At 49.3% G+C, this 27,525-nt stretch overlaps 1 protein-coding gene across 2 annotated transcripts in view; it reads right to left on the bottom strand.

The window, feature by feature from the left end:
• NEDD4L (NEDD4 like E3 ubiquitin protein ligase) overlaps positions 1-27,282 on the bottom strand; it is a 181,942-nt gene extending 154,660 nt beyond the window's left edge. For both annotated transcript variants that reach the window (XM_082497952.1, XM_082497953.1), the window contains exon 1: positions 27,179-27,282. In XM_082497952.1, the coding sequence (XP_082354078.1) occupies positions 27,179-27,226 (48 nt within the window). In that variant the 5' untranslated portion in view covers positions 27,227-27,282. The remainder of the gene's footprint in view (positions 1-27,178) is intronic.
• Between the last annotated feature and the right edge of the window lie 243 nt (positions 27,283-27,525).

Here is a 27,525-nt window from a genome sequence, read left to right as displayed (position 1 = left end):
TAGCCCTTCAAGTATGAACGACCATAAAGTAAAGGAAGGATGTTTTCACATGTAGGATGATTACACTACGCTGGCCTGACACTGGCAAAAGCCTTGCCAACCGGAGAGTGAAACAAGGCCAGCTGGTTTCATTTCAGATAGTCATTATCCTCGGGTCAATGTCCGGACAGATCTATTACTTTCCAGCACACAGAAGAGAGCAGTACTTCAAAACTTATTAGTGAAAAGAGAAACACAAAAAATCCAATTCCCCAGTGAATGTCTAACGATTTTGCCCAATAATGAAGAATGGTCTGAATTCCCAATTAAGAGCCTGCAGTAAGAAGTCACAGAAGGACGCAACAGAGTTATTTTCAAAGCATCTTTTCAAGCATGACAATTAGGTTTTTGCCTTTCACTAATTTTTTTTTTTTTAATGCTATACATCTTGAAGTGGTGTTTTGATATGATGAAATTCACCAGGCTGTTAAAATTCAAACTTTTTTAAAGTTAAAAAATTATGAATTACACGTAATACAATCCTCTTCATTTTTCCTATGCAAAATGCCACACAGATCCAGGTGTAACTCTGTATTTTAGACTACCAGTTCTCATAAAAATCCACCGATTGATGAGAAAGCCTCCAGGAGCGAGCAGTGCATATGACCTCAAAGAGAATCACAGAAGGGATGAGGCTGGAGATGACGGTGCAAGCCCGCTGGCCGGACCGTGCCCTCAGTCCGCACGTCGCCAGGGATGGAGGCTCCACCGTCGCTGCCGGCACCGCTCTGCCTCACGCAGCCCAGGGGGCCGTCGGCCGCCTTCACCGCAAGGGCGCGTTGCTGGCTTACGCCCAACGCGTCATCCACCAGCACCCACAGGACCTTCCCCAGAGCTGCGCTCCAGCTGGTCTGGCCTGTCCTCTCCTGGGCTATTCCTGCCCTGGTGCAGGACACGTGTGTCCCTTTGCTGAACCCCACGAGACTCCTTCTAGCCCATTGCTCCAGCTTGTCCCAGTTCAGGTCCCTCTGAACAGCACCACAATCCTCTGGTGTACCAGCATCTCCTCCCAGTTTGGAACACCTCCATCTCCAAGTTTGCTGACAAATGGCAAATTACACTGGGGCTCAAAGGGGAAGGCAGTGTTTTCAAATTTAAATAATTCTACTACAAATGACTTGGAAACAGATAAAAACAGAGTTCCCAGGAAAACAGCTTCAGAACAGCTGTGGTTAGGAATCAGGCAGGCGGGAGAACAGGTTTAAAACAACTGTGGTTAAGAATGAGGCCGGCAGGAAAACAATAAGCTGAGGTTTTATTTGTAGGCAATGACACGTGCAAGGCTCCAGGGAGATACACGCCGGGCTGCTGGGCAAAGGGCAACTTCCATTTGCGTGTAGTCGAAGGCTGTTCCGACAAAGGACGGCCCTTGCTACTGCTGGGAACGCTTGCCTCTAGCTGTGCTTCATCATGCCTCCCGGTCCGCAAAAGCATTTCCTCAAACTCATTCCCGGGTAATAACCGGGGCCGGAGATCCAAACATTTCAAGAAGAGTGGGACTAAAGCTCAGATTAATGTATTCCAAAGATCTTCTTTAAAAGCCTCTGCAACAGTCAACAATTAATTTTAAAAGTTCTTAAGAACGGACTACTCAATATCTAAGCAGAAAAAGCCAACAAACCTCATAAGAAAATGATGCCCTTTTATCTCACATTATACTCATCATCAACCCATATTTCATCCCTGCCATTTCACACACTTCAAAGTGAAACTTTAAAGTTCTTATAATTTCATATGCTGGCTTGAAAATCAGTCTTGGATAACAATTTTCCCAACACTGCACGCTCGGAGCGAGGGTCCCGCCGGTTTGCTGCAGACCAGTCTAGGCGTAAGTCATCGGGATTTCCCCCCTCCCACCACTCTCCGGGGAGATACTTCCATTTTCAAAGAGATGCTATTTTCATACATGTATTCTGATAGACCACACTGCAAGATATTTATGTTTCAGAAAAGCAACTGCTTCCTGTGCCCATAGGATACCGTAGACAGCCTTTGTTTAACAGAATTCTCATAAAACTTGCCTTATCTTCTTTCTTTAAACTCCCAGGACATTGCCAGCTGCAATTCAAGAAAGCCAGTGTTGATTCTTATCGTGTCATAGGCTGATATTCACACTTCCATAGTGAAAAACCCAGGGAGTGGCTGCAGATAACTAACCGGCTTGGCATCGTACAGTTTCATGTGCAGAAAAGGTACATTCACAAGGATGGTGCTGGTCACCAGCTTAGATTTTTTTCTTTTTTCTTTTTTTTTTTTTTTCTTTTTTAAAGACACATAAGTTTCAAATACCTACTAAACTTTTCACCACTTTTGAAAGGCCGACTATGCATACGAAACACACAAAAGAAGATCTAGTATCAAATGGGGGAGGTTTAGTTGTACTTCATTCCGGTAGCCCAATTAGTTGCCAGCTGATCACACAAGCATGTTTATGCAACCACAATCCATATTCTTGTTAGATATTTAATGATTTTAGACGGTAACCAGCCAGCTTTATCACGGCTGCACTGTTCAGTGAGAGAACCCGCATTCAATAAAAACGTAGCCCAACAATAAACGGGGACTGGAGGCTAACTTCTGACCCAGACAACCTCGGCGGTCTATTTAAGAGCAGAGACCCACTGTCCGCCACAGCACCACCGCCTGTTCCACCGCAGTGCGACCTGCAGGGCAGGTGAGCAACAGGACGAAGAATTTCCTAAACAGGCTTTGCTGAAAAAGCCTTGATAGCAGGAAATGTACGCTAACTGACAGGAAAATGCCAGTAAGACTCTCAAAACCTTAAATTCCTCAAAAAGCAGCTGCTTGCAGTATTTTCCGAGGCTGAAGTGCTGCAGCATCGAGCACATTTTCAGCAGGTGAATAGGTCCGTCGCTATTAGGGTCTGCCGCTCTGAAGATCTCACACTGCTTTAGCAGAGGGCAAGACGTACGAGATCCTGCTTCACTGGAAGGCATAAAACAAAACTCATTTTCAAAAGGTTGTGTAGAGACACACAAACAAAATACTGCAGAGATAATACACGAGCTTGACTGATCCCACACACAGTTTGCATCAAGAGGAGGACAAAGCTCTTGAGAATAGAACAAAGTTTGGAAAAGAGCAAAATGTAAAGAAAGTTCCAAGTTGTGGGTTTGGTTTTTTTTAATAGTTTGATTTTTCTCTTCTGTTCAAACCAGAGATCAAGTATGCTTGTAATGTCAATAACTACACCTTCAAATCATAAAGTATTAATCCTGGATTATTACATTTACTGTAGCGTGGCAATGCATTCGGCAGGGGTAACTTTAAGCATACTAAGAGACCAGTACCATAGGAGATTACTGCTTAACTAACATAACGGTAAACCGTCAGGTGTAATGCGATGTATTGCTATTCATCCTCGTTTGAGCTGTGAAGCAAAAAAAAATAAGCAAAGATGTTAACAAAAAAAAAAAAAAAAAGCAATGTGAAGTGCTAACAAATCCAAAAGACGTATCTGAAAGCAATTTTAGAAAGCGTAGTGACCATTGCTGGCACTAAACCTTAATCTACAATTTCAGTGTTCAGTGTATTAATTTACTACAAGAAGATCTTGTTTGAAACTTGGTTCCTAGCAAGCCTGCACAAGTAAAAAGGATGAAATATAGGCTATAATCCCAGCATTTGATCGGGAGCTGGATTCATGCATTTTGGTGAGCTTCACCAATTTCTTTGGTGTCCTGTGACTAGAGTACATGAAATATTCTCCAGATTTACCTGGCTAAATGAAAACATTATACTAAATCAGGTGAATGCAAAACATCTGTATTTTTGTATATATACACCCGTACACAGGTGTGTGTTTGCTGTCTGAAAGAAAATATTTTCAATTACTGTATATTTTACCCAAATAGAAAGGAAACAGTTCATTTCCTAGGCTGGAGAGAGAAGCATGTCTGCAGGAGCCCCGTGATTAACACAGTCAAATAAAACATTCATAAAATAAAACAAAACACTACAAGAACTGTAACAATACGAAATTTGCAATACAGCAGACTGGGAAGGCACACGCCGTCTACACGGGGAGTAGGACCTGCACACGCTGCACGCAATCCATGCACGCCCCGAACTGGGACAACCAGGTCCGCCTCTTTGCAGAGCCTGCAGCGAAAGGCCAGGTCGGAACCATCGCCAGTTGAAACAAGGTAAATCCCAGCAAAATAAAGGGACGCATTCACCACGTCTCCGGGTGGTTAAGGACCGGGACGGGGCCCAGAGGCTGTGGAGCCCTCAGCACTGGAGACAAGCGACACGAGACTGGAGACAACCCCACGCAACCTGCTCTGAGGCCGCGGGGCTTCGAGCGGGGCTGGACCACGCGGTCTGCAGCCATCCCTGCCGCGCTGGCGCAGCGCTCGGTCCCTCCAACGACCGGGTCCCTCAGCGACTCCTGCAGAGGGTCCACGGCACAGCCCGCAGCGCCCGAGACCAGGAGGTGTTCTCACAGATTCCTTCAAGACAGTCTGCAGCACCATTAGCTCCTAATTCCCACTAAATACGCGCATGCAGAGAGGAAGGTGGACCAGGACAGACTTGCTCTCAGCAAGGCCCACTGGAGAACCAGGAGCTGCTGCACAGTGACACCGCAAGCTGCAGAACCCCTCAGCTATGTTTGACCACTGATCAGCAGCTCCAGAGCCCGACGGGTTCACGACAGCCCGTTAGAGCCCCAGCTCCAGCCCCTGGCAGGTTCCTTTCCCACTCCATCCCTCGGTTCCCTGGAGATGCAGCAAGACGCGGGAGAGGCGTGCAGCTCCTCCGTCTGCTGGGGGGCAAACCAGCAGACGGTGTGAAACGTGGAGGAGATACAGGGTCAGAGGCCAAACACAGACCCCAGACGCTCAGAGACACTGCAAGCCTGACGTCTGAAGGGAATTCAGCCTGTATTTTTCACCTGTTCATTAGCTGATACTTTTTTTAACTCTTGTAATAGCCTAGCTGCAGTAGACTTCAGCTCAGAGCAGAAATCAGGAATGTCAAGTTTTCAGAGAAAGACTCCGTTTTCTGACACAATTTGTTTTCTTGTGTGAATCATCCTGTTATCCAACCAGAAATGAAATTAGATCTTCCAGCTCTCAACCGGAGTTAATAATTAATGTTACTGCACGAGCTTCCAGCCTGCCCTGGTGAAGAAACTCTGTCAAAGACACGAACATTTCAATGAGCGGTGCTGTCAGTCAACTCAGCAGTTCCCTCCTTTGGCCTCTCTTCTCCATCTTGATCAAGTTTCTTTTAAAAACGCATCGAGTCATATCCTCCAGCTGTACCCCTTTTCCCTTAAGGCAAACCCAGCCATAAGCTCTGCTCCCCAAGGACTTCGAGGTTTGGGGGACAGATCACTCCCGTTACACTCTGCCCAGATTAGGGGCGGAAACTCCCGGCACTCAATGCAGTGCCCAAGCCAGGCTGACGGAGAAGCGACCCGCTCTCACCATCGACGGCCGGTGCTCAGGCTTCTCTGTCCCGGTCATGCTCTCACCGTTCCCAACATCCTTGCGCTCTGTGTTCCACCTCTTTCCCCCCCTTTCTTTCCTATTCACTTTAAAACCACAGCAGTCCTTTGACAAAGACTTGACTTTTTTTTGCTCACAAAGAGTATTTGTCGTTTAAATGTACGCTGCAGGGCGAGCAAGCTCTTACAGTGGAAAACTATGGTCTCTCATAACAGAGCGAGAAAACCATGCAGTTTCTAGTTCGGGCTTAGACTGATTCGATTTGGGAAGTTAAGCAGTGAGCGCACACGGACTGACCTGGCTGGAAGGACAGCAAATCCCACAGCGGAGTTCAACTGTTTCCTTCTCTAGTGTGTCCACTGCCATACCAGGATACATCATGAACAGCCAAAGATGTGGACAAAAGTTCAGGTATTGTGAAAAATAGGTGTAGTTACAAAAAATTAACAAGAACATGACCAATGAAGGAGACTAAAAAAAGTAATTTAGCTACAGAAGTTACTTCCTATGCATACATGCATTTTAGATGCTTTTCAGGAGGAAGAAAAGTAGTTACTACCTTTCTTTTAATTAAACAACATACAATCTCTGCTCAAAAATGTCAAAGGTGCACCTGAGTTAATATACACAGTCAAAATAGTCAATTACAGAGAGTTCATCCCTAGCAAATCAGCGGGACTGGGTAAAAAATACATTACTTCTGCTGAGAAGAAAAATACTTGTTAAACAGTTAAAAATGGTTTGCTGAGGTTTTTAAAAAGTAAGTTATCCAACTGCAGAGCTGTGTCAGCATTCGTTTATCCATATGATCTTTAGTGCGGGTTAGCAGCATTTAGATCCATGTCTTATTTTCAGGGTGCAGACCTGCATGCACCAGCAACGCACTGGGTCCGGAGGCAGCCAGAACGCACTGCGAGCTGCGTCTGTACCATGGAAATGCTGTTAATACTCAAAGCAGCGTCTGTACCATGGAAATGCTGTTAATACTCAAAGCATTTTTTTTCCCCCTTGAATGGAGTATGCTTATCTTTTTCACAATTTAAAAGAAGAGGCCCATATAAAAAAGAGGAAAAAATACAGTGATACTGAGAACTTTTTGTTTGTTTTATATAAATTATTATATCTGCACACTCGCTGAGGGTGGAAGGCTCGGGGGTTTTTGGTCTTGGGAGGTTTGGTGTGTTGTTTACTTTGGGTTTGGTTTTGTTTTTTTTTTTGTTTTTTTTTTTTTAAATTGTATTAATTGTTCATAGGGAACTCCTAAAGCATTTGTTAAATCCTATAAATAAATGGATTGTTGCTGGACAAGGCTCAGAGGTTAGCTCAGTCACTTGTTCCCAAAATGGTACTTGACACTGACTAGACTAAGAAACACTCATTAAAATATTCAACACTCATTATCCAAAACAAAGGATGGACTTTGTGTTCTGCCAGGCATTCTGGACGCAAAATGTGGCTCAATGCGCCGAACAAAAGCCACATTCAGAATCAAAGGATTGCAGAAGATCTGCAATAAGGTCAGTCATTCATCATCTCAGAGCAGGACCTCGTCCCAGAGAAGCACAGATGTGTGTTCTTGGAAGAAAGAGAAAAAGAAGGGAGCAGAGGGCACCGCAATCCAAAATTCCCTAGCCAAGCTCCAAGGCAATTGAACAGCTTCCACCTCATCCTCCGTGGCGTTAGCAAAGCCGTATGGGGTCAGTCACAAGCAGGTAGAAGCAATAATTTCTTCACCCCAACTGCTTGAAGTCCCCAAATTACCCAACCGATACAAAGTCTTCAAGATTTGGAGTTTCGTATTAGTTTCCTCACCTGTCTCTCATTCAGCAGCCTGCGGTTACAAACGTAAGCCATCTTCATAACTATGAACGTCTTCACTCATCAGTTTAGACATAAGCGTTTTAATCTTGAGCCTAGTCCCGAAGCATAAGACATCTCTCCCTCGAGCAGCACAATTCGCCAGTGAATACACAGAGCCGTTTGCGAAGGCTGTGCTTCTAACACCACCAAGTCCTTTGCTTTTAGAGAGCCAGGAACATCGAGAATCAAGGACAGGATTATTATTTTTTTTTCCCCAAAGACAACAAATGAATATTACGGTGAATGAAGTACTGCAGTGAAAAACTCTTGGGATAATACAAATTAACGGAAGTCGTCTGAAGAACAAAGTCGGTTTCCTCCAGGCAGGTTTAAATGAATTTATGTCCCCTTTCAGAAATAACAAAGGCCATCTACAGAAAGTCCAATTTCGCTTCTAAATTATTACCGTGGCCACACAATGCAAAGGGAGAAAAACAGCTAGGAGCTGCTGCAGCGAGACCGAAATCCAACTGCACACAGAACTGCCTCCTTTAACGGGCATAGCTTGTGTATATGTTGGGAGTTTCAAAACAATATATAGCCTTAGACTTCTTATGGAACGTTGTTTGGCCGTTGAACAGTCGCATATTGCAGTTGCTTACGTTGAATATAGCAAGATTTGCCCAGAAAATCAGGTCACAGCTCCAAAAAATGCAGCTGCTGGTAAGGAACTCATGACACTAAGAAAAGTGCTAAATTGGTCAGCAAAAAAGTCAAGTGAAGTTGACAGGCATCAGCAGCGCTGGCAGGCAAACAAAATACCGCCAGCCCTCCTTTAGCTCTCCTCTCCCCCCCACACGCTTGGTCAAATCTACGTAAAAGCAGCTTTAGGTTGTTGCCCAAAGGAAGCCCAAAACTTAGGAAACGCACAAGTTACCCACAAAAACACACTGCCGCGGCCCTAGATTAGAACCGGAGCCATCAGTAGGTAAAGGGAATAAAGCTGTAGTATGTTCAGAGATGCCATCATGAAGGACTACGAAGAAAAAACTTCCCACAACAATGCTGAGGCAGCGCTAGTGCGCAATAGCAGGGCAAGCCATTTTGTTTGTCAAGACTTCAGACAGACTGCTAAATCACCAAACACCGTGGCTGTGCTGAGATTTATTTGGCAAGCAGAAAGTTTGGTGCAAAAAGGAAAAAACCCAAACTTCCCCGAATTGCTACAGAGTCCAGGTAACTTCCCCCTCCCAGCTGAATACCACCCAGCCAACAAAAACCATCTCGAGAGCAACAGCGTTCTCACAGGCCCAAACAGAGGATTTAGCAGGGAGAACCAGTCCAGCATACACGAACTGCACTACTAAGTTAAAGTCTGTTTACAAAGTCTTCTGGGCTCTCCCCTCCTCCCGAGTGCCGCAGGGAACATTACTGAGGGCTTAAAACTTAAAAACACATTCTCGCTGCACGCAAGATCTCCAACAAACAACACGTACAACTCACAAGCAATGGCCAAGAAACTTCAGTTAAGGGAAGTTATCTGAACATTTTGTCAAACTTTTGGCTTTTTCACAAACCCCCCCAAAGCATCGTGAAGAACTTTAGCTCAAGTTGTGTTTTGCAGACAACATTCCTAAAGACAATTTAACTTTCAACACCGAGAACAAGAACAGACACAGCCATTTGCCCCGTGTGTTCAATCACGAACGAGTGCCATAGCTGAATCTGCTAAAGCAATAGAGAGGGACTGGTGAAAACACGTCTTGTCAAATGGACGCGGCTTAAGCGTAATATACTTTTCCGAAGAGACCAAATAAACTTTTAGATCCCTAAGCTAACCTACACAGATATCAACAACTTAAGCAAAAAGGAAGCTTTAACACATCAAAATCGAAAAAGAGACTCCGACAGAGCAGACTCTGCGTGCCCAAACTGTACTACAGAGGATCAAGCCCAACCGCGGTTACCCCCGAAAGAGCGCCCGTCCCTCCAGCACCACGCGCTCTCAAGACCTGCCCTGCATCTCGCCCACCGCTCCGGCCACCACACAGCGATGGCCAGCGGGTCCGTTGGACAGAAACAGAACCCAACGAGAGACTCATTTTCTGCCCGTTGAGTTCACTGAGCTGACCGGCTGTGCTGCTCTTGCTCCGTACGCCTGACGGGAGGAAAGGGGTCAAGTCAGACGAATCAATTCAACGTGACCCTACGCCGCCGTAACTTTATCCTTCTGCTTCTTGGGAGGAGTTCACATTCTGTAGTGTTCACATTCTTCCTGTACACAGAAGGGAAAGTCAACAGGTTTTAAAGGGGTGCTGAATACAAAATAAGTGTTCTGTGAATAGGTGAACTTCACTTGTTCAAAAATCTGACACCCTCAATCCAGTGTTGGGTTTTTAAAGTTTCTGAGAAAAAATGGCATTGGAGTTCGGGGGGGGGGGGGGGGGGGTGGCGTTTTTAATATAGTAGGTTTTTTAGTAGTGTTTTGAAAGGCATACAATTAAAGGATTCTACAAGCTAATTCCAACTGCAAACAAATGGAGCTGTTTGGGCGCAGGGGGTGAGGGCATTATGCAGGGGCTGCCCTCCCAGTTCGGGGGGAGAGTATTTGGGGGAGGAAAACGGCTGAAAACTTTGTTCAAACTATGTTTTGCTACAATTACACCTTTCCAAATTGCTTCCTCAATAATTACTCACAAGCAATCAAGAAAACCGAGGGTGGGGTTGTGTACTTTTTAGCCTAACTCCTGTTGGTTTGGGGGGCACAGCCGCCTGGTGCCAGTGTCAGCAGGGCCCGGGGTAGGTGGCCGCTCAGAAGAGGCAGTGGTTAATCTGGTAACCAGTCCCAGGCTTTTCCCCTGTGTGGGGAAGTTTGCTTAACGCCCCTACCATCGGGGAACTAGGAGGAGGGACGAGGTCGCAGCTTCAGCAGAGCCACCTTCTCCAGTGGTGGCTGCAGGTCCACGGCAGCAATTCCCAACCCAAGGAATCAGCCGGGCGCCCAGGAGTGCCCAACACCCGCTGAACCCGGGTCTGCTCTCCACCGCAAGCTGCGGGGATAACGGGAACAGTCCCAGCCCTGGGCAGGGAAAAGGCAGCAGCTTGCCTGGCACACGCCATAGGCCACTTCATCAAGGGAAGCTTCGCTACCAGGGGAAACCTGAAAATCCCCGGCCTAGAGCCTGCCAAATCACAGCTCGACGAAACAGGTGTCATTCAGCAGTATTTATGCTCTATTCCTAAGCATTTTCATAGCAAGGAAAAAAAAAAAAACAAAACAAAACGCTAAACTTCGATACCTAGTCAAACTGGTGACTTCGGAGCGATGCCGTAGGGAATGACAGAAGGAGCAGGCTGGAGAAAACAGCCCTAGAGGAAAAGTACAAGTTCCTCCCATGTAACGAGTAATGCCGAGGGATGGGAAGATGACTAAAACAGAAAAAAGTCATAGCACAATAGGCAGGTTGTCAAAGAGGCAAGGCAGTAACGAGAGCGAGAAATTAACATTAATCACTAAGCCTTCAGCCTTTTGCAACAACTTTGTCTTGTTTCACTTTGCTCATCTCGGAGGAAGAAGCACGGCAGCTTTTTAGCTCAGTAATTTTCCAACTAGACCATGCTCCACCCCAGCAGCATCACGGCCAGAACAACTATCACGACATTGTAACTCAGCTGAAAGAAATGGGAGAATCGCACAAGCAGTCTTTCCCAAGTCACTGTTTGCATACAAAAGGGCAATTTTTGTTTAATATTCTTTAAGAGTGCTCGCCAACCCAGCAGACTGTTTCACTGGCATGCAAAGCCTACTACTTCATTGCAACGATTTTCTGATAGGAATAGCTAAACATTTCTGCATCCATCAGCAGTACAGTGCTATCTCCTCACAGCAGGTTTAGCTCTCAAACAGTGATAGGGCCGTGCTATTCTTTCCTCATCCAGCCTTCCCCAGAAGCTGCAAGCGAGGTCAGGAAATTGTAAAAGATAACAGGAAATCAATATACCACCTGTCCCGTGCTCTCGCACGCCTCCTGCCTCTAGTGCACCTTCCAGGTTTTTAAAGCATTCATGGAGCACTGGGGCGGGGGGGATCTCTCTGTGAAAAAGCTTTTCCAAGGTGATCACGTAGTGCAGATCATTCTCTGCTTCCACTTACCAACAATCACGTCTTTCCATTTGACTGGAAGACTCTTATCCAAAAAGAAATATCTCTTCAGTGTCAGTGAAACGGCAAGCGTGTGTCAGCCTAAGCTACGCAGGACTACTAGGGACGTGCACAACATTAATGGCCAGTTCAACGGCGGAGAAGGGCTTAAGCCTCTTCTGAGACGCACGATGAACACCACCGTTATCTAAGGCGGCACAAAGAACACAGATCGCAACCAGAGATCAGACATGAAATCCAAAGGTCGGGAACTGCACCCACCCGCGCAGGCAGACGCGCGCTCCTCAGGCCGCAGCTCCGTGTTGAACACCGACGCCAGCGGTGCGGGGCACAAGAGCGCGACCGCCTGGTGTCACCGGCGGCAGAGAGGAGACCATGACACCCGGCAGGAAGAAAAACAGAAAGAGCCGCAAAATGAAAAAAGCTGTTGCTAGGCAAACGCACCACGTACCTGAGTGCCAGAGCAAGAACAACTCAGGAAGTCCAGATAAGAGCCGTGGACGGCTTTTTCCACACAGAGGTCCCGGATTCACCGAGATATCACCCTTGCGGGGAACATAACCAAACCACAGCACGTGTGCTGATAGCGGGGTCTTTCTTCCCCCACGGTCCGTTCTTGCCAGAGGCGGCCGCGGTGCTGCGGCAGAGGGGGGCTCCGGCGAGGGACGGGGCTGCCCCTGAGCACGGCCTCCCACCGGCACGGGACGGGGCCCGGGCCCGGCCCTGGGGACAGTGCGGCCCACAGCGGCGACAGCCCGCCCCGGCAGATAAGCTGGCAGAAGGCGCCTCAGGAAGCACGGCCAGCCCCAGGACACACCTGACGATGGCCTGACCTCCCGAGGGGAGCGACCTCGCGCCAGACGCCCTGTCACGCCGGCACGGCGGCAGTGCCCCACAACCCCGATGGCCACCGGCCCCGGTGCGCGACCCCAGGCTGGCGGAGGCGGGCTGCAGCGCTGCCTCGCCTCTGCGATACACATGGGGATGCCGAGCCTAAACACACCGAAACCAGCCGCTGCTCAAATTCAGGTTTCCACAGCAACGCCAGCAACGGCACACAGTGCTGCCGTAGCGCATTCCTGCGTTATCAAGCACTATCGGCATGTGCGTTCCAGCTTGCACAGTGACACCTGTTTGAGGGCCCTAATTTCATTTTCCAAACACCATGGTCCTGGCGCACGAAGCACAGAGCCTGAGCTGCCCGAAAAGCAGCAGTGGTCACAGCGCGCAGTGGCGACCCTCACCCGTTACGGGCTGCGGCACTCCCGTCACCCCCTCTCGCACGGTGCTTGCTGCACGGGTTAACGGCTTTGCTTCTTGTGCAAGTCTTAGAAATTGGAAACAAAAACTCCATCCCTCGTCGGGCAGACAAGCGAGGGCACGCAGCGCGGGGCAGCCCAGCCAGCTCGCCGGTCGCTGTGCGGCGCAGCACACGCTCGCACAGGTTACGGTCACCTGCAACGAGTTACGTCTCATCCTCTCGCACTGGAGTGAAACGAGGAAAAACAAACGCAGTTACGAGCGGTTCAGGACTGAACTGACCAGACTTAAAACAAAAATCAGACTCCATGACAGTAGCACAACAGATTAAAGGTAAATGTTTGTAGTGTCAGCAGGATGAGAGAACAATAACAAATTTTGCTAAATCAATCCACAAAAGCATAAGAGGCATTGCTTTAATAATAATGTCAGTCAATCAAAAGACAACGACTTCAGTCATGACTGAACTGCTTTAAAATATGCACCAGTTCCAACCCAAGATTTGGACAATATCCTAAGGAAAAAGCAACACGGGTAGGCACATAATATCAGAAGATCTTCACAAGACTCGGAAACGCATTAGCTACCACTTTTACCATCTTAGCTCTGAGGACTCTGAGGCTGCTCCTTGAGGGTTACGACGGTCCCGGGACTCTGACAGCTTCCAAGAGGGGCTCTCTCTCCCGGGACCTTGCCTTAAGAGCAGGCAGGCACAGGGTGACTAACGACCTCTGAGGTAACCCACACCCACCTTGTAACCGCTTAGCCCAAATCTGTTTTACAACCTTTGACTTTTAAACTACAATAGACACTAGTAAGACAAAACCAAAACCTGACTGTGCGGCTTCATGTCGCACGACCTCTGGTTTGACTGCAGGATATCCCTGGAGAACGCAGCTCTAACCTCGTCCCCCAGCCCCGGCTGGGCCGGGCAGGCCCAGCACCTCCAGGACAAGGAGCTCTGCTGGACCGTGCTCACTGCACCCACCGTACCCCCTTCCCGGCGCGCCAGAAAGGCAGAGTCACCACTCTTGTGTGTGCAGCTGGGCCATCAACTCGGTTAGGCACAAATGAAATCACATCCTCAAAGCGGGGGGGAAAACGAAAGAGCTTCTTCATCATGCTAATTAGACCAAAGGATGAGAAGGTACCTTCTGGATAAGAGAGGCAACAGGACAGCACCATCAGGATAACCCACTTCGTCAAAGGAAAAAAAAAAACATGCTGCGTTACCTTAAGAAAAGAGAAAGACCGATTCAAGCTAACTGCCTGTTACCTCTATTAAAGGCCGTTTTGAAGCACTCCTGGCCCCCATGTCTACGTCTGGTTTTCAGACCTTCAGCCCAGACTTACTGGTGGCCAGGTTATGCCCATTTCTGTTCTTGCCCAGCTCTCAAGTTGCTGTGGCACTAGCGAGCATCCACGCAGCACTACCTGGAGCCCTGGCACACCACCAGTGCTCGGGCAAGTACACAGCCAGACGAGCTGATTCCTCGAGCAAATGGTCAAAGGGCAAAGGAGATGCTATTTTAAACTTGGCTTTGACAGCTATTACTGTCAGAAAAGCACTCAAAAAAATAATCAGTCAGCCCAAAGCCACTTCCTAATCAGTAGGATAAACCAAGGCACATGACACAAAACTAGAATACAAGAAACTCTGGAAAGTGCAAAAACCATGCCCCGAGAAACCAGACATCTGTCACAGTACTTCCACAGCCCTGAAGACTTCAGCACCATTGACTAATTTGGATTGGAGGGGATGTCGCCAGCCAAACTCCTGCTCCCACAGGGTCCACCCTGACTTCAGACCAGCTGGCTCAGGGCTCCATCCAGTTGGGTCTTCAAAAGCGACTCCTCAACCTCTCTGCCGCAGTGCTGAATGGTACTACAAACTGAGGAGCGGATGCACAAAGAGATACCTGGCAGGTAAAACATTCTGGGCTCACTAAAGGTAGCACCCGCGAAGTTAACAGAGCACATTTCTTTGACGAGTTGAAAATGAATTGCAGCACAAAGTATATGTTGTAACTTTTACTCATCAAGACTTCAATGAAGTGACAATGACACAGGACAGCAAAACCCACCGTTAGTTAAACAGCCAGTTATGGTCACAACCAGAAAGAAGCTTGTGAGGAAGGAGAAAGGCCTGCGGTACTCTCGGGCTATTAACACCCTAGTTTAATTAATCTAGTTCGTAATGAGAATGCTCTTGAACTTGCCTCCTACAAGCCTCTAATCAACCATTACTGTTCGAGAGGATTAGCACCAGAACTGTGGGCAAGAACTAGCACAAGATCTAGCCAAGGAGATGACAATACAGCAGAAGCAAGCCCTCCTGCTGGGTAAGACCATGAGGTTCAGAGGCAGGGAAGTATTACCAATGGAGAAGACAGGAAACAAGACTCATCCTACTTGCTGTGCTGTCTACTAAGCCTCCACTCAAACACTGAGTTCCAGTGAGTCACCGTGAAGGACATTGTCAGGACAGAGGTGTGTCACAGCACTGTTGAGACCAGCCTACCCTGCAAGGGATAGCGAAACCGTGAAGCTCCTTTGCACAAGAAGCAGAAACGAGAAGTGCCTCCTCAGGCCAAGGCTGCGGGAGCAGGCATTATTCACCCAAAATCCTGGCTGAACTTGCACGTGAATTTTCAGTGTTGTGTTTGTTATTCCCTACCAGACCTCCAGGATTTAAGTTTTTTCTATAGACACTAGAAACGAGGCTTGACCAGATGGAACCAAAACAGAACAGACAGCAAGGATGAAAATAAAGGTCTTTCTCCCATCCATCCAACCACCGCCTCCACCGCTCACCTGAGACAACTAAACGGCTGCGTAGCAGGCAAACTTAATTGACTGGAACAGCAGAAAGTGAACTTGTCCTAAATTGGAAAGTATTTCTAATCCTTTTTGGCTAACCTGTATCAATTTGCCTTGCCACCAAAAGAGTGCCAGCACAAAGGGCAGGGAGGGCTCACAGCTGGCGCTACAGAAGGGTAAGGGGACAGCAAAGCCATCCAGCCTCCCACTTCAGCAGCAACCAGATGTTAATTTAGCTCCTTTGATGTACCAAAAATAAATCACATCTTAAGAGCAGCCATTTTTGTCACAGCTGGTGAATGTCTCCTAACCATAGGGAAAATGATACTATTCAGTCAGGAACTTGATGAGGTTCAGGAAGTTTCAACAAGTTTAGACAAGCAGCTGTACCTCCACAATGCCCAGACTGTGCCTGGTTTAAATCTATTTGTAGCTATTAAAAACAGTAACATTCCCTACTCGGTGTAATGCAATGTATAGTACTGGTGTAATTCTTAAAAATGCAAAATAAAACTTAATTTTTGGCGTTCCAGTAAGAAATATTATAATTGGAAAACCACCGCAAAAGCTCTAGATACTTAGTACTTTGGCACTTGGAGTGTTTCAAAGTTACAGGCAGTGATAAAGAGTCATGCGAGAGGGCAGGCAGGGTCAGCAGTGAAGCAGCCCCCCGCCATGGCACGCAGCCCCTCGGGCGCGCTGCTCCCCCGCCTGCGCCTCCCTGTCCCCCCGAGCCCGCCTCTCGGCCAGCCTCTCGGCCAGGGACGTTTCCCATGTCCTCAGGTGTCCAGCCACTGACCCATTTGTGCGTTAACTCATTAACTTTAGCACTAAGGCTGCCTTTTAATAAAGAGAGGGGGGAAAGCGCGTCCAAAGCCAGGGAGGAGAGCCCAGCAATACCCAGACTGTGAACAATTACATTACCACAGCTACAAAATGAAATTGCATATATGCCATTTAAGTATTCCGTACAATCTGCAGCTATCAGTTCACTAAAGCAAGATTTGTCCAAAACAGAGTATTTTCAAGTTCTTTTGGCTCAATAGTTGCAGCCAATGGCTGAGCCAATATTTTGTAATACATACAACATCATCTTAGTAAGAGCAGAGGTTAAGCGAGTACATTGCTGCTTGCTCTTTCAAAAGCTGCAATTCTGTTGCTTGGTTAATAAGGCTAAATTAGCATAAGCAGAAAGCACAGACGCATGGGTTTGTCCATACGCCATGTGTCCCTCTCACCACTCCTGTCACCACAAACATCATCACAGGCAAACTCAAGAAACCTTTATTTTCTCCATGTGTCTGCTAAGGAGTTCGTCCATTTAACGTTTCCAGAAGGCTACAGATGAGCTGTCTTTAGACAGACTTACCACAGATTTCATCAGGGTCAGGATTCTAGCCAAAGCTTCAGATTCACGAGACGGAGACAGCCAACATGACAGCTCATGGCCACCGAACAGCCGATGTCCTGCCCTCCCTTCGTCACACACCCCCAGCAGCAGGGAACCGGAGTAACGAGGGAGCCACAGCAAACAGCCCAGCACATGACACCGAACCCAGAAATCCAGATTTCAGTTCATTTTAACAAACTGGGCTAAAGGACATCTTACGGGAGAAGCCAATTCAGCCTCACTGCCAGATGCCCGGGCTGTCTCCGTCACCGATGGCCTCAGTCCAGCCTCCTCCTTCCCACCGCAAAACCTGACGCTTCTCTTCCACGCCAGAACCCGCGGAGCCTTCATCTTCCCCCACATGGCACAGAGCTAGCGTGCTGGGACCACCTGGTCACTTCCCCTCCGCCAATTCCTCGCCACAATGGGGAATTAGCTCTTTTAACACCTTCAGACTTTGCCACTTAACTATTGCGTGAGAACTGAAAAGATTTAAAAATAATTTTGCATTTAGTAGCATATCTGAGTGACGCTCCACGATTTACGAGACACAGTGTCGCCCTAGACCTGAGACAACGATCTCCGTGACCCCAAAGGCCACCCATGGAAACCCCTGCACGAGGTGCAACACGCACCCCAAAGCTTCGAGGCTTTCTCAACAGCTGGGCAGTGACAGCAGCTTTCCTCCGATCCTCACCTAAAATTGCCAAGTGGATCCCGCTCTGCTTCGCGGCCAAGTGGGCGGCAGCACCCAGGGAGTCTGTCCACTCTGGAGAGCACCATGTTCACCCAGCAAGTCCCACTGCAACGCTGCTCACGGCTGGAGCTACTCCAGAATGGTCTGCAACTTGTGTTGCTTTAGTGGCCAAAGTTGGCTATTCCAGAGCCAGATGACCTACTGGCCCTTTCCAATTTAAGGTCTAGAGATCTGTACCATGTAAAGAAGTACACAAATAAATACGAAAAAGCAGGACACAAAAAGACATCCTTTAACTCTCCGGTGTAGATACACCAGCCAAAGGTACAACTGGGCCAGCAAACAGCTTCCTAAACTGACTAAAAGCAAACAATAAAGAGAGTAAGATACAGGCAAAAACCCGGCACCATCAAAATGGTATTACCTCCCAACTCCCAGGGACTTCAGGCTCAAGGGCCTTTCAGAGACCAAATCCATATCTCTGAATTCAAAACCAAGAAAGCGAGGCAATCTGTTTATTATAAAAGTCATTTGTTTTCATTCAGATTTTTTATTACTATTATTTCTTTTTGGACACAGCAGAATCGGCATCTGATGACCGCAAGACTTTGGTTTCCGTTACACGCTGGCCAGAATACCTTAGCACTTGCTGGCCATAAGGAGGGGTGGTGGAGACTTACAAAAGCAGCCAAGAATTTTGTTTTGAAAAAATAAATGACCATTTAATAAGTTTGTTCAAACAGACAAAAAAGTTTGAGTGAAATGTCTCTGCTTTCATTTACCAGAAGAAATGAAGCAAGATTTCACATAGACACACCAAAAGCAAGGAAAAAAAAGAAGCCTGGCTGGTGTTCAGCAGGAAAAAAAAAAAAATAGTGAGATTGCGAAGCAATGTCTCTATTGTAATTTCTCAATGATTAAAAAGTTAAATACTTTTGTTGACTTATTTCAAAAGTTGATGACAGTTTATGCAGGTTACTCCACGGCGTGAGGGAGACCTGATAGCCCCTCTCTCATCAGAGGAACTGGGTAAACAGGAGGAGAAGGACTGCAAGCAGAGCACAAAACCAAAAAAATTCCTTTGGCTCTCCTCCCTTTGAAGTATCCCAAAAAAACTTCTTCCTTGCTGTTAGTTTATCTTCCAGAGCACCTCATTCTTGGAAGATAAAGTGTTTCTTCATCCTCTGAAGACCTTAAACGCAACCCGCCCCGCAGGCAGAGGGGAACAGAAGAGCTAAGGACCCTTTGAGCTGTGATGAGCACCCTGCACATGCACGGACACGGACCACGGCTTACGGAGCAGTGTGCTCAAGACCTCATGCCCAGCCTCACTGGGAAGAGGCCAGAAGCGGAGCTTTTCCCTGCCACACCAGTCACCAGACGGACAGTCAATGAGGAATTCATCCCAGGACACCTTCTGCTGAGAGCTACTCATCACTCCCACCTCTCCAAAGTCCCACCATGAACACAGCGTGAACGCTGCCAGAAAGATGCTTAAAAAGAGTAAGACTTTGAACGCTTTCAATTAAAAACAAACACAGAAACACGCAGATTATATTAACATACTTCCATCCTCAAGTCAGGATTATTCAAAACTGGGAACTGCCCCAAGGAGAGGACGGCACGATTGTGCACCATTCTGAACAATTCTGCTCTTTTCCAGCAGATAAACTACATTAAAAAAGAAAATCTGTCTTGGGTTGGCATGACACCAATAAAACACCACCAATCCATGCAGTTAGGCACAAAAATAAGGTACTACAGCTTAACTGCAAAGCACAACTCATTCATGGAGTTATTCCTCACATCCTGCCAGTGTTCTCAGAATTGTAGCTATTTCTTTTGTTACAGGCAAAGTTCCTAATTCCTAGAAATTGGGATTCTGACAAATATCTACATCCTGCCAGTGCACAAAATAATCCCTTTCCTGAGGTTTTGTTTTTCTTCCTTCTTTATGGGAGGGGTGAGGAAAAGACAGAGGGTGCAGGGGAAGGGAGCGCTCCAGCATCAGGAACTCGGCGGTTTAAGAACCCCATGCCGGAAAAAGTTGGCACGGCAGCAGGTTAAGCACTTCTGAAGGCTCCAGTTGTAGTCCCGGCTGAAGGTAAAACCCCCAGCAGGTTTTACTAGTGAAACGGCAGCAGCTCCAGTCCTGCACCGAGCCGAATGCGCCAGCAGTAAAACCACATTCCTTTCAAGTCGGAGAAGTCGCCCAACCTGCCACTGCATTCTTACCCAGCTTACCAAAAATAACAGTGTTTACAAGATTACACTTCATTTCTTTCTAAAAGGGGACAGAGCTGCCTAGTAGCATTTCTTTTACTGCTACAGTAAAACTCTCTTATTTAACACAATTAAAACAAACATCTGAGAGGAAGTAGGAACTAAAGCAAGAGATGAAGAAATTGATGATAGCGAGGTTTTCTCAGTTCACCGACACCACAGTTTACAAAACTATAACTAAACCAAGCCGCTACTGCACATTGGTACTGCATCCACAACTTTTTATTGACTGAAGCTGGTAGGTAATCCGTCCCGTGCTGCTATTAAGAGGCCCAGAGGTTTCCCGCTCGCTCAGGAACGTCCCAGTTTATACGCCGCAGAGTTTAATTCAGCAAGAGGTCTTGGCCCCACATAATCCTCTGGGGCTGCGAGGCTGTCGGTTTAGCCCGATTCAGCTGAGACGGGCCAGCTGCCGAAGAGGCTGCACCCCCCGACCGCGGCGACACAGGCAGACGGCGCCGCACAGGGCCCCGCTGCACCGGCCTTGCTTCGGCTCCACGCCGCAGGACCCACAGCTCCGACACCGGTAAAGGTAACAGCACCGACTCCCACAGTCCCTGGTGCGGCCTCCGGACCTTCTAGCACCTGTGGCGATAGTCCATCTTGCATAACGAGCTGTATTTGGTTTAGGAAGGATAAATATTATAACCTGCCGAACCTCTCATTGCCTGAAAATGCAACTCCAACCCAGAAGCTGCAGCGATGCACTCTTTCTTCCCATAACATCCTAAGATGCTAATTTCATTCCCCTCTGAAAGGTAGGCTCATATCACGCCTGGTTCTATTTCCAAAACAGAACGCAAAGAACCCCATGAGAGATCCGTTGAACTCTACTCCCGAGAACGCCGTGCTGCTGAGGCTGAGGGCTGCTGTGGCAGCAGCAGGGCTTTGCTCAGCAGGTGAGGGGCTCACAGTCTGCCTTTACTCCCCAGGAAAAGGGTATCTGTGCAGAAACAGACCATAACCTCGGGTTTACATTTACCACTACACAGTGCCCTCCAACGGCCAGCCCATCGCACGGATCTTGAAAATACTGAACCCAAGGAGATGCTCGCCCTCCCTGCCCCGACAGCAGTGTCTGGGCAGCACCGCAGGAAGGGCTGATGCACCCGCAGCGGCATCCCGCGGGCCGGCCCGCCTGCGGCGGCATCCCTCACCGGGCTGCAGAATAACCCACTGGCTTTACCAGAGGGCAGGGGCGGAGGACAGACAGAGCTGTCACTGAATGGGTGTATATGGAAAGCTAGAACTTCTTCACACCCTCAGACCCACATTTTGATACAAACCACCTTAAATGTCTTCATATTAATTCTAGAGTTTACTTAGTGTCAGTTATGGTGGCCAAAATATGCTGATAACTCACTAAAAGCAGGTTTAAAATACAAGCTTTTATAAAAATCCATTGACTGAGAACCACAGCCTATTAGTTTTGTTATTATGCCACAACAAGTAGACACGCAAGCCCTTTCATTGATTAAATGCTTCCTTATCTGGACTTTTTAATCACCATTTAAAGTTTTACGTGCTATCCCTGGGAAGCCAATGCACTTAAAATCTATAAAGCCAATCCAGATTTTTTTTTCCCATTTAAAAAGTCAATAAAAAAGTTACTATTCTGAATTGCTTATTACTAGGACAGTGTGTCACTGCTGTGACCGAGGGAGGCCCCTGCTCACGCTCCGATGAGAGTTATGCTTTCACATAGCCAGAGTACCACAGCAGAGACAACAGACCTCTTGAAGAGTCTGTTCACCGCGTTGTTCACAAAAGGTGTCCTTTCTCAGGAACTCCCGGTGTTCCTTGACGTGACCCTCCGGCGGGCAGCGGTGGAAGGGGAGCTGGGGCGGAGGCTGGCCGGCAGCAGGCTGGCCCCATGCCGCTCAGCCCCTTGCCCACCGTGCAGCCCTGGCTCAGCAGCGCCCCACAAGGAACCTCAAACTGCTCCTGCGGCACGGCACCCACAGCCGTGCCCTCTGAATGGCGGCCATCCATCCAAGGCTCTTCCAGCACCACGGTGCCCAGCCTGTGCTGCTCCCACGGCCAGTACAACGAGGGGATGTGGCCAAAGAGCCCCTCTGCAGGTGCCCATCCCTGGGGGGGCCTCAGAAATCCTCTGCGAGACAGCTCTACCATCCAGGCAACACATCAAGAAACATTACCTTGAACCTAAGTGCAACCAGCTAAAACGCAGACGCTTCCCCCCAGCAACTCACCATCAGGCTTATGTCACAAATTTCCAGTTTGCTTAAAATGCAAAGTAGAGAAATCCAACCCTGAACTCCACCATGTCACTGCTTTGTCATGGAGTCAAGTGGGGGAGGAAAAACAGAAGCCTTTTTGCCCAGTAGTAAGTGGAGTGAATGGGCAAGCAGCGACAGCGTACCCCTTTTGAAGCCTTCGCAGCCCATCTCATGGACAGCACCAAAACACACACAGACAAACTTCATTAACGTGACACTCAAGTACAGGGAACGAGACACCCTCAAGGGAGATCATTCCAGAGCAACAAATCCATAAGCAACATGTAAACACAGGACACAACAGCCAACCTCCCATACGCCTCATTTTGAAAGAGTTTGCACAAAAAGAGATGGTTTATGCACTGCAGCCGTATTCCTCGTCACCTCATGGCCCAAGCCGTACTCTGCCATGACATCACTGTGGCAAATCTTATTTTTACTCTTCACCCTGATGTTAGATAAAGTATAGATAAGTCAGTGCTTTACAGGAATTCATCCCATCCACAGGTACCATTTCCATCATACCTGAAAACTGTTTTTGCTTGTATTTACCAAAAGCGTGTCTCCCTAACAGCAGAGTGCCGCAGAGGCTCCTGAGGTCTCAAAATCCTTCAGGATTAATTTCTCACACCTAATGCTTTGCCCAGTGCACTACACAAGAATTGAGATGAGAAAAAAAGGTTAAGCTGCAGTGACTATACCCAGAACTATTTATTTTAAGGCATATGCAATTATATCTCATGCATCAAGATATTTTCACGAACATAAGCTCCTCTTTGACAATTTCTAACGCATGACAAAATGTCATCTCAGTAGGAAGCTTGTAATTTCAGTTTATTCAATCACAAGTCACGGACGTTGAATAGAACTTGAAAAGAGACGAATGCTGGAATTGGAGAGCAGCTTCACATATGAACCTCTTTTTTACCTGTATTTTAAAGTACAAAAATATACTCTTTCTTCAAGGACCTTTTTCTGAAGACACATTATTTATTCAACCAAATGAGGTACAAGAAGCCGCAAGTTTTTCTTCCACCCAAGCACAGTGAGAAAGGCAAAGGGAATACTCATGGAAACTCCCCGTTGTTTGGGCCACGTTGGATTTCATGACTCTCAAGAAACCCAAACTGAAACAAATGAGGTAGACTCCTCTACGGGGCATGTTACTTCCTTGATTCTTGGGGGGGGGAACCAACTACAAAGTAGACTATGTTTGAGATTACTCTAGTAAATCCTAAAAAACAACGGTCCCAATGTACTCAATGGTTGAGGAACGCCCCAAACAAAGGAATGCCGGAGGCTGGGGGAGATCGCTTGCGTCCCTTGGGCTGGTGCTCCTGGTCTCGCTGCCAACGCCAGCACTGAAGACCCATCACCGTTACAGCAGGAGTGATTAACAAAGAGCCGTGGTGCAAACCAATGCGCGCAACTGACACGCAGCTTCCGTCGGGAGGAGGAGTGCTCCACGTAGGAACACATTTTCTGCCACCCAGGGGTACAAGTTTTTAAATACACTGGCATTTAAAGATTACACGACAGCACCTCAGCTTCCAGTAGACTATGCAAATATTATTCCACGGAAGGGCAGCCGGGCTGACAGACTGTCAGCTGGCCCACCCCCTGCTCCCGCGAGAGCCAGTCGCTCAGGACCACGTCCAGACGGCTCCTGGGGGGCTCCGAGGATGGAGGCTCCACTGCCTCCCGGGCAACCTGTGCCAGGGCTGAAGTAGCCCTCACAGTGAGAAATTGACAGGAAGTGAATTTGATTTACAGCTAATTTTAACCAATAGATAATTCTAACATTTTTTTATAGCTCATATTTACAAAGAGGCAGATTTATGAAAACAACATCTGAAGACAAACCCGGTCTGTCAGTGGCTCAGCGCAACGGTTGGCTTGTCATCCATGACTCAGTAAGTCCCTAAACTACCGAGTGTCTCAACGCCTGTCAGAGTATCTGAACAAAATAAGAACAGATGTCCATATTGAAGGTATCCACTGAGAATTACAGCTATTTACAGAGATTAATGTAGGCACAAACTCTGCAAACACTTAAGCATATGCTTAATTTAAGACAAGAAGTAGGCCTACTAACACATACACCTACCGGGCAAGGAAAAGTTAAGCCTGTGCTTAATTATTTGTAAGAGATATTGCTATTTTTATGGGAAGCCATTAAGCAAGTCTAGCTTATATTTAAATAAGTACTTCTTCCGATCAGCAAATGCGCTAGGACAGGTAGTCCTACATAAGGCCTACTTAAAGCCCTACTTAAGCCCACTTAAAACACAAAGCATACAACAGAACTGCAAACTCTACTTCAAACCGAGGTAGGAACAAAGAAAAATTAATAGCTTAAATATGTCCATGTATACAATTTGGCCTCTCCAGAGTAGCAAAGAGATTTTGCTTTTCAAAACAAAGAGAGGAGTCAAGTCCGAGCCAATGCTAATGGAAAGTCATTATCCACAAAAGCCAGTGTGCAATCAAACTGTAAACGTACCCGCCTTTCCCAACCACTCTTCAGATTTACCTTTAATGAAACTCACTTATAGCCGCCTTCCCCTGGGCGATTCTCCTCCTTCGCTGTTTTCCTTTGCCTATCTGTTTACCACAGACTCAACAATAGTTTGGGCTGTCGACGCACTGAAACACCACCCGTGTTCTCCTCCATGCCCTTCTTCACCCCGATCCCTTTTTCCTCTTTCTTCCACCCTATTTCCATTTGTAGTCTCTGCCGTATTTTTAGATGATCACTGCTCTGTTCTATGACGTGTCCAGCACCAGCATGATCTACTGTTCTTCACAGGTAGGGTGATGGCAGTCATCGCTGCATCCATGACGTGGGACCACCATGGGTCATCGCAGAGACCAGCAGCTCACTTTTCCACACAGTTCTTTTCCAAGCAGCTTGGTTTTACCCAGGGAGGCGAGCGACAGAAGCCTCTCCTTACCTGGGCTGCCGTGCCCACGCTCTAGCAGGGCAGGTCCCTCGTACCAGCCGGGGATGTGAGCGCCATCGCAGCGCCTGCCCTTGCTCTGCCGAGATCCCTTCCACCTTGGAGACAGGGTGGAGAGCGGCGTGCCGAGGCGCACAGCCAGCAGCTGCGCTCCGCCGTCCAGTGGATTTGTCCGTGTATTCGTTTCTCTTTAGCATTCCGCGCGAGTACCAGCGTATGTCGAGGAAGGAGGCAGGGACAAAAGATATCGGCGAGTACACACACCACAAAAAAAGCAGCAGCCAGACTCCAGTATTACGTTCTCAGCCACATACCCGGGACACGGCAGGATGGTTCACAGGTCTCCCTGTTCCTCACAGACCACACTTGCTAATGCTCTCAAATCTGTGAAAGCACGTAACTGCCACCGATCCAGCGTTTTGGGGCGCCCGTGCTGGGACAGCCAGCCCTGCCGGCCCAGCTGTGCCCGTGGTGGCCCTCTGGGAGCAGCCGGACTGCCGCAGACCGCTCAGCAGCGGGCCCGGGTCACCCGAAGGGTCCGGCGACACAGAAAGCGTTGCCGCAGGCGGCAGCCAGCCGGAGTGAGCTGCTCAGGGGGCTCCCGCAGCCCCGGCTGCCGTCAGCGAGCCTTGCCCTCACGTCAAGGCTTGCGGAAAGAACCCCGGGAGGAAGAGATCTGCCTGGATGCTGTGCTTGCTACCTTACCTTGCAGCGCGCTCTCTTCTCCCCTACCATCACACACATACAGAGCGTTTCACGGCTTTATAAATCAACAAAAGCAGAACTAACCACCCCCCTTTACAAAAACACCCACTACAGCCCAAGAACCTCCTTTCCAATTAAACAGTACAGTCATCTAGATTTGGTGCCGCTCAAATGTAATAGGTAATAAAATTGTCTGGCAGCTTCTACAGTCAGATTTTTTATGCCAGTTTCTCCCATACCACAAGACCGACAGAGAGCCCATCATGTTTAGTCCCATAAAACCGGACGTAATATTGTCATTATCATTATTTACTCCTGTGAAAATACAACCCAGGCAAGCAATATGCCCGATGCTGACAGCTGACACACCGAAATCACAGAACAGTGATACAGCTCGTCCCTTTTCTGATGCTTTACTACATCGCCTACGAGGAAGAAGGAGCACCTCGCCAAGGCAATGAAATAAAAGGGGCATTAACTGCAGTTTTCAGCGTTCACCTAAGATAAAGTGGACTGCTTTATCAAACACGCTTACGCACATTTAATTTGTCGGCGCTGCATGCGGCTCTGCAGAAGACATCAGTTGCTCGTGCCGGACGCGGCCATCAGTGGCCCCGAGCCCTGGCCGGGTTGCCAAGGCCCCTCTGCGCCGCCACCGGGCCGGGCCACCACCTCCCGCCCTCGGGCCACCGCCTCCCGCCCCCGGGGGGGCCCCGGCGGCCGCCTCCCTCCGACGGCATCCCCGTCGCCAGCCCCGGCTCTTTGTTCGCCACCGGCCCCCGCTGCGGCGCTGGCGGGGCGAGGGGCGGCGGCGGCGACCGGCCCGGGACACGCTCCGCGGCGGGGGCGGCCGCCGGGGCCCCGCCGGACCCGCGCCCCGCCCCCGCGGGAACGGGCTCGGGCCCGCCGGGGGCAGCCGGGCCGCGGAGCGGGGCGGGCTCCAGCCGCCCCCGGCCCCTCGCAGGCGGGCGGCCGCACCTGCCGGGGCTGCGGGGCGGCGGCACCGGCGCTCAGCGGGCCGGGACGCCCCGCTCGGCCCACCGGACCCGCCACGTCTCCCCGCCCGCGGCTGCCGCCGGGCGGGGGCGCGGAGCCCCGCGGGGCGGGGCGGGCTCCCGGACGGACCGACCCTCGACCTTCGCCCCGCGGCGGGGGCTGCCCGCCGGGACCGGCTCCCCCGGCCTCCCCCGCCGTGCTAATGGCGGTGGGGCGGCGGGCGAAGGGCGCCTGTCACTCCCCCGGGTGGGGGGGAGCCCCGCGCCCCGGCACACACCGACACGCGCTGCCGCCCCCGGCCCGGCCCGGCCCACCCGCGGGGGCTCCCGATCCGCCCCCCGCCCCGACCCACCTCGTCCTCGGAGAGCCCGTAGACCGGTTCCACCGCCGCGGTCGCCATGGAGCCGCTGCGCGGGGCGTCCCGCCCGCCTCAGGTGAGCCGCCCGCCGCCGCCGCCTCCTCCTGCAGCCGCTGCTGCTGGCCCGCGGGCGGCGGAAGGCGGGCGCCGGCGGGAAGGGGCCGGGGGCGGTGCTGCCCGCTCGGGGGCGGCGCTGGGCCCCCTCCGCTGCCGCCGCCGGCTTGAGGCTCACGGGCGGCCGCAGGGAATGGGGAGCCCCGGCGGCGGCCCAGCGGGGCGGGGAGAGGCGGAGCCCGGCGGCGGAGGCCGGGGGCGGGTAGCCCCGGCGGACCGGGCCGATT

The sequence above is a fragment of the Vanellus vanellus genome (genome assembly GCF_965231255.1).
Source record: "Vanellus vanellus genome assembly, chromosome: Z".
Lineage (NCBI taxonomy): Eukaryota > Metazoa > Chordata > Aves > Charadriiformes > Charadriidae > Vanellus > Vanellus vanellus.
Note: the sequence above shows the minus strand (reverse complement) of the source record. Positions and strands in the feature narration are given on the sequence as shown.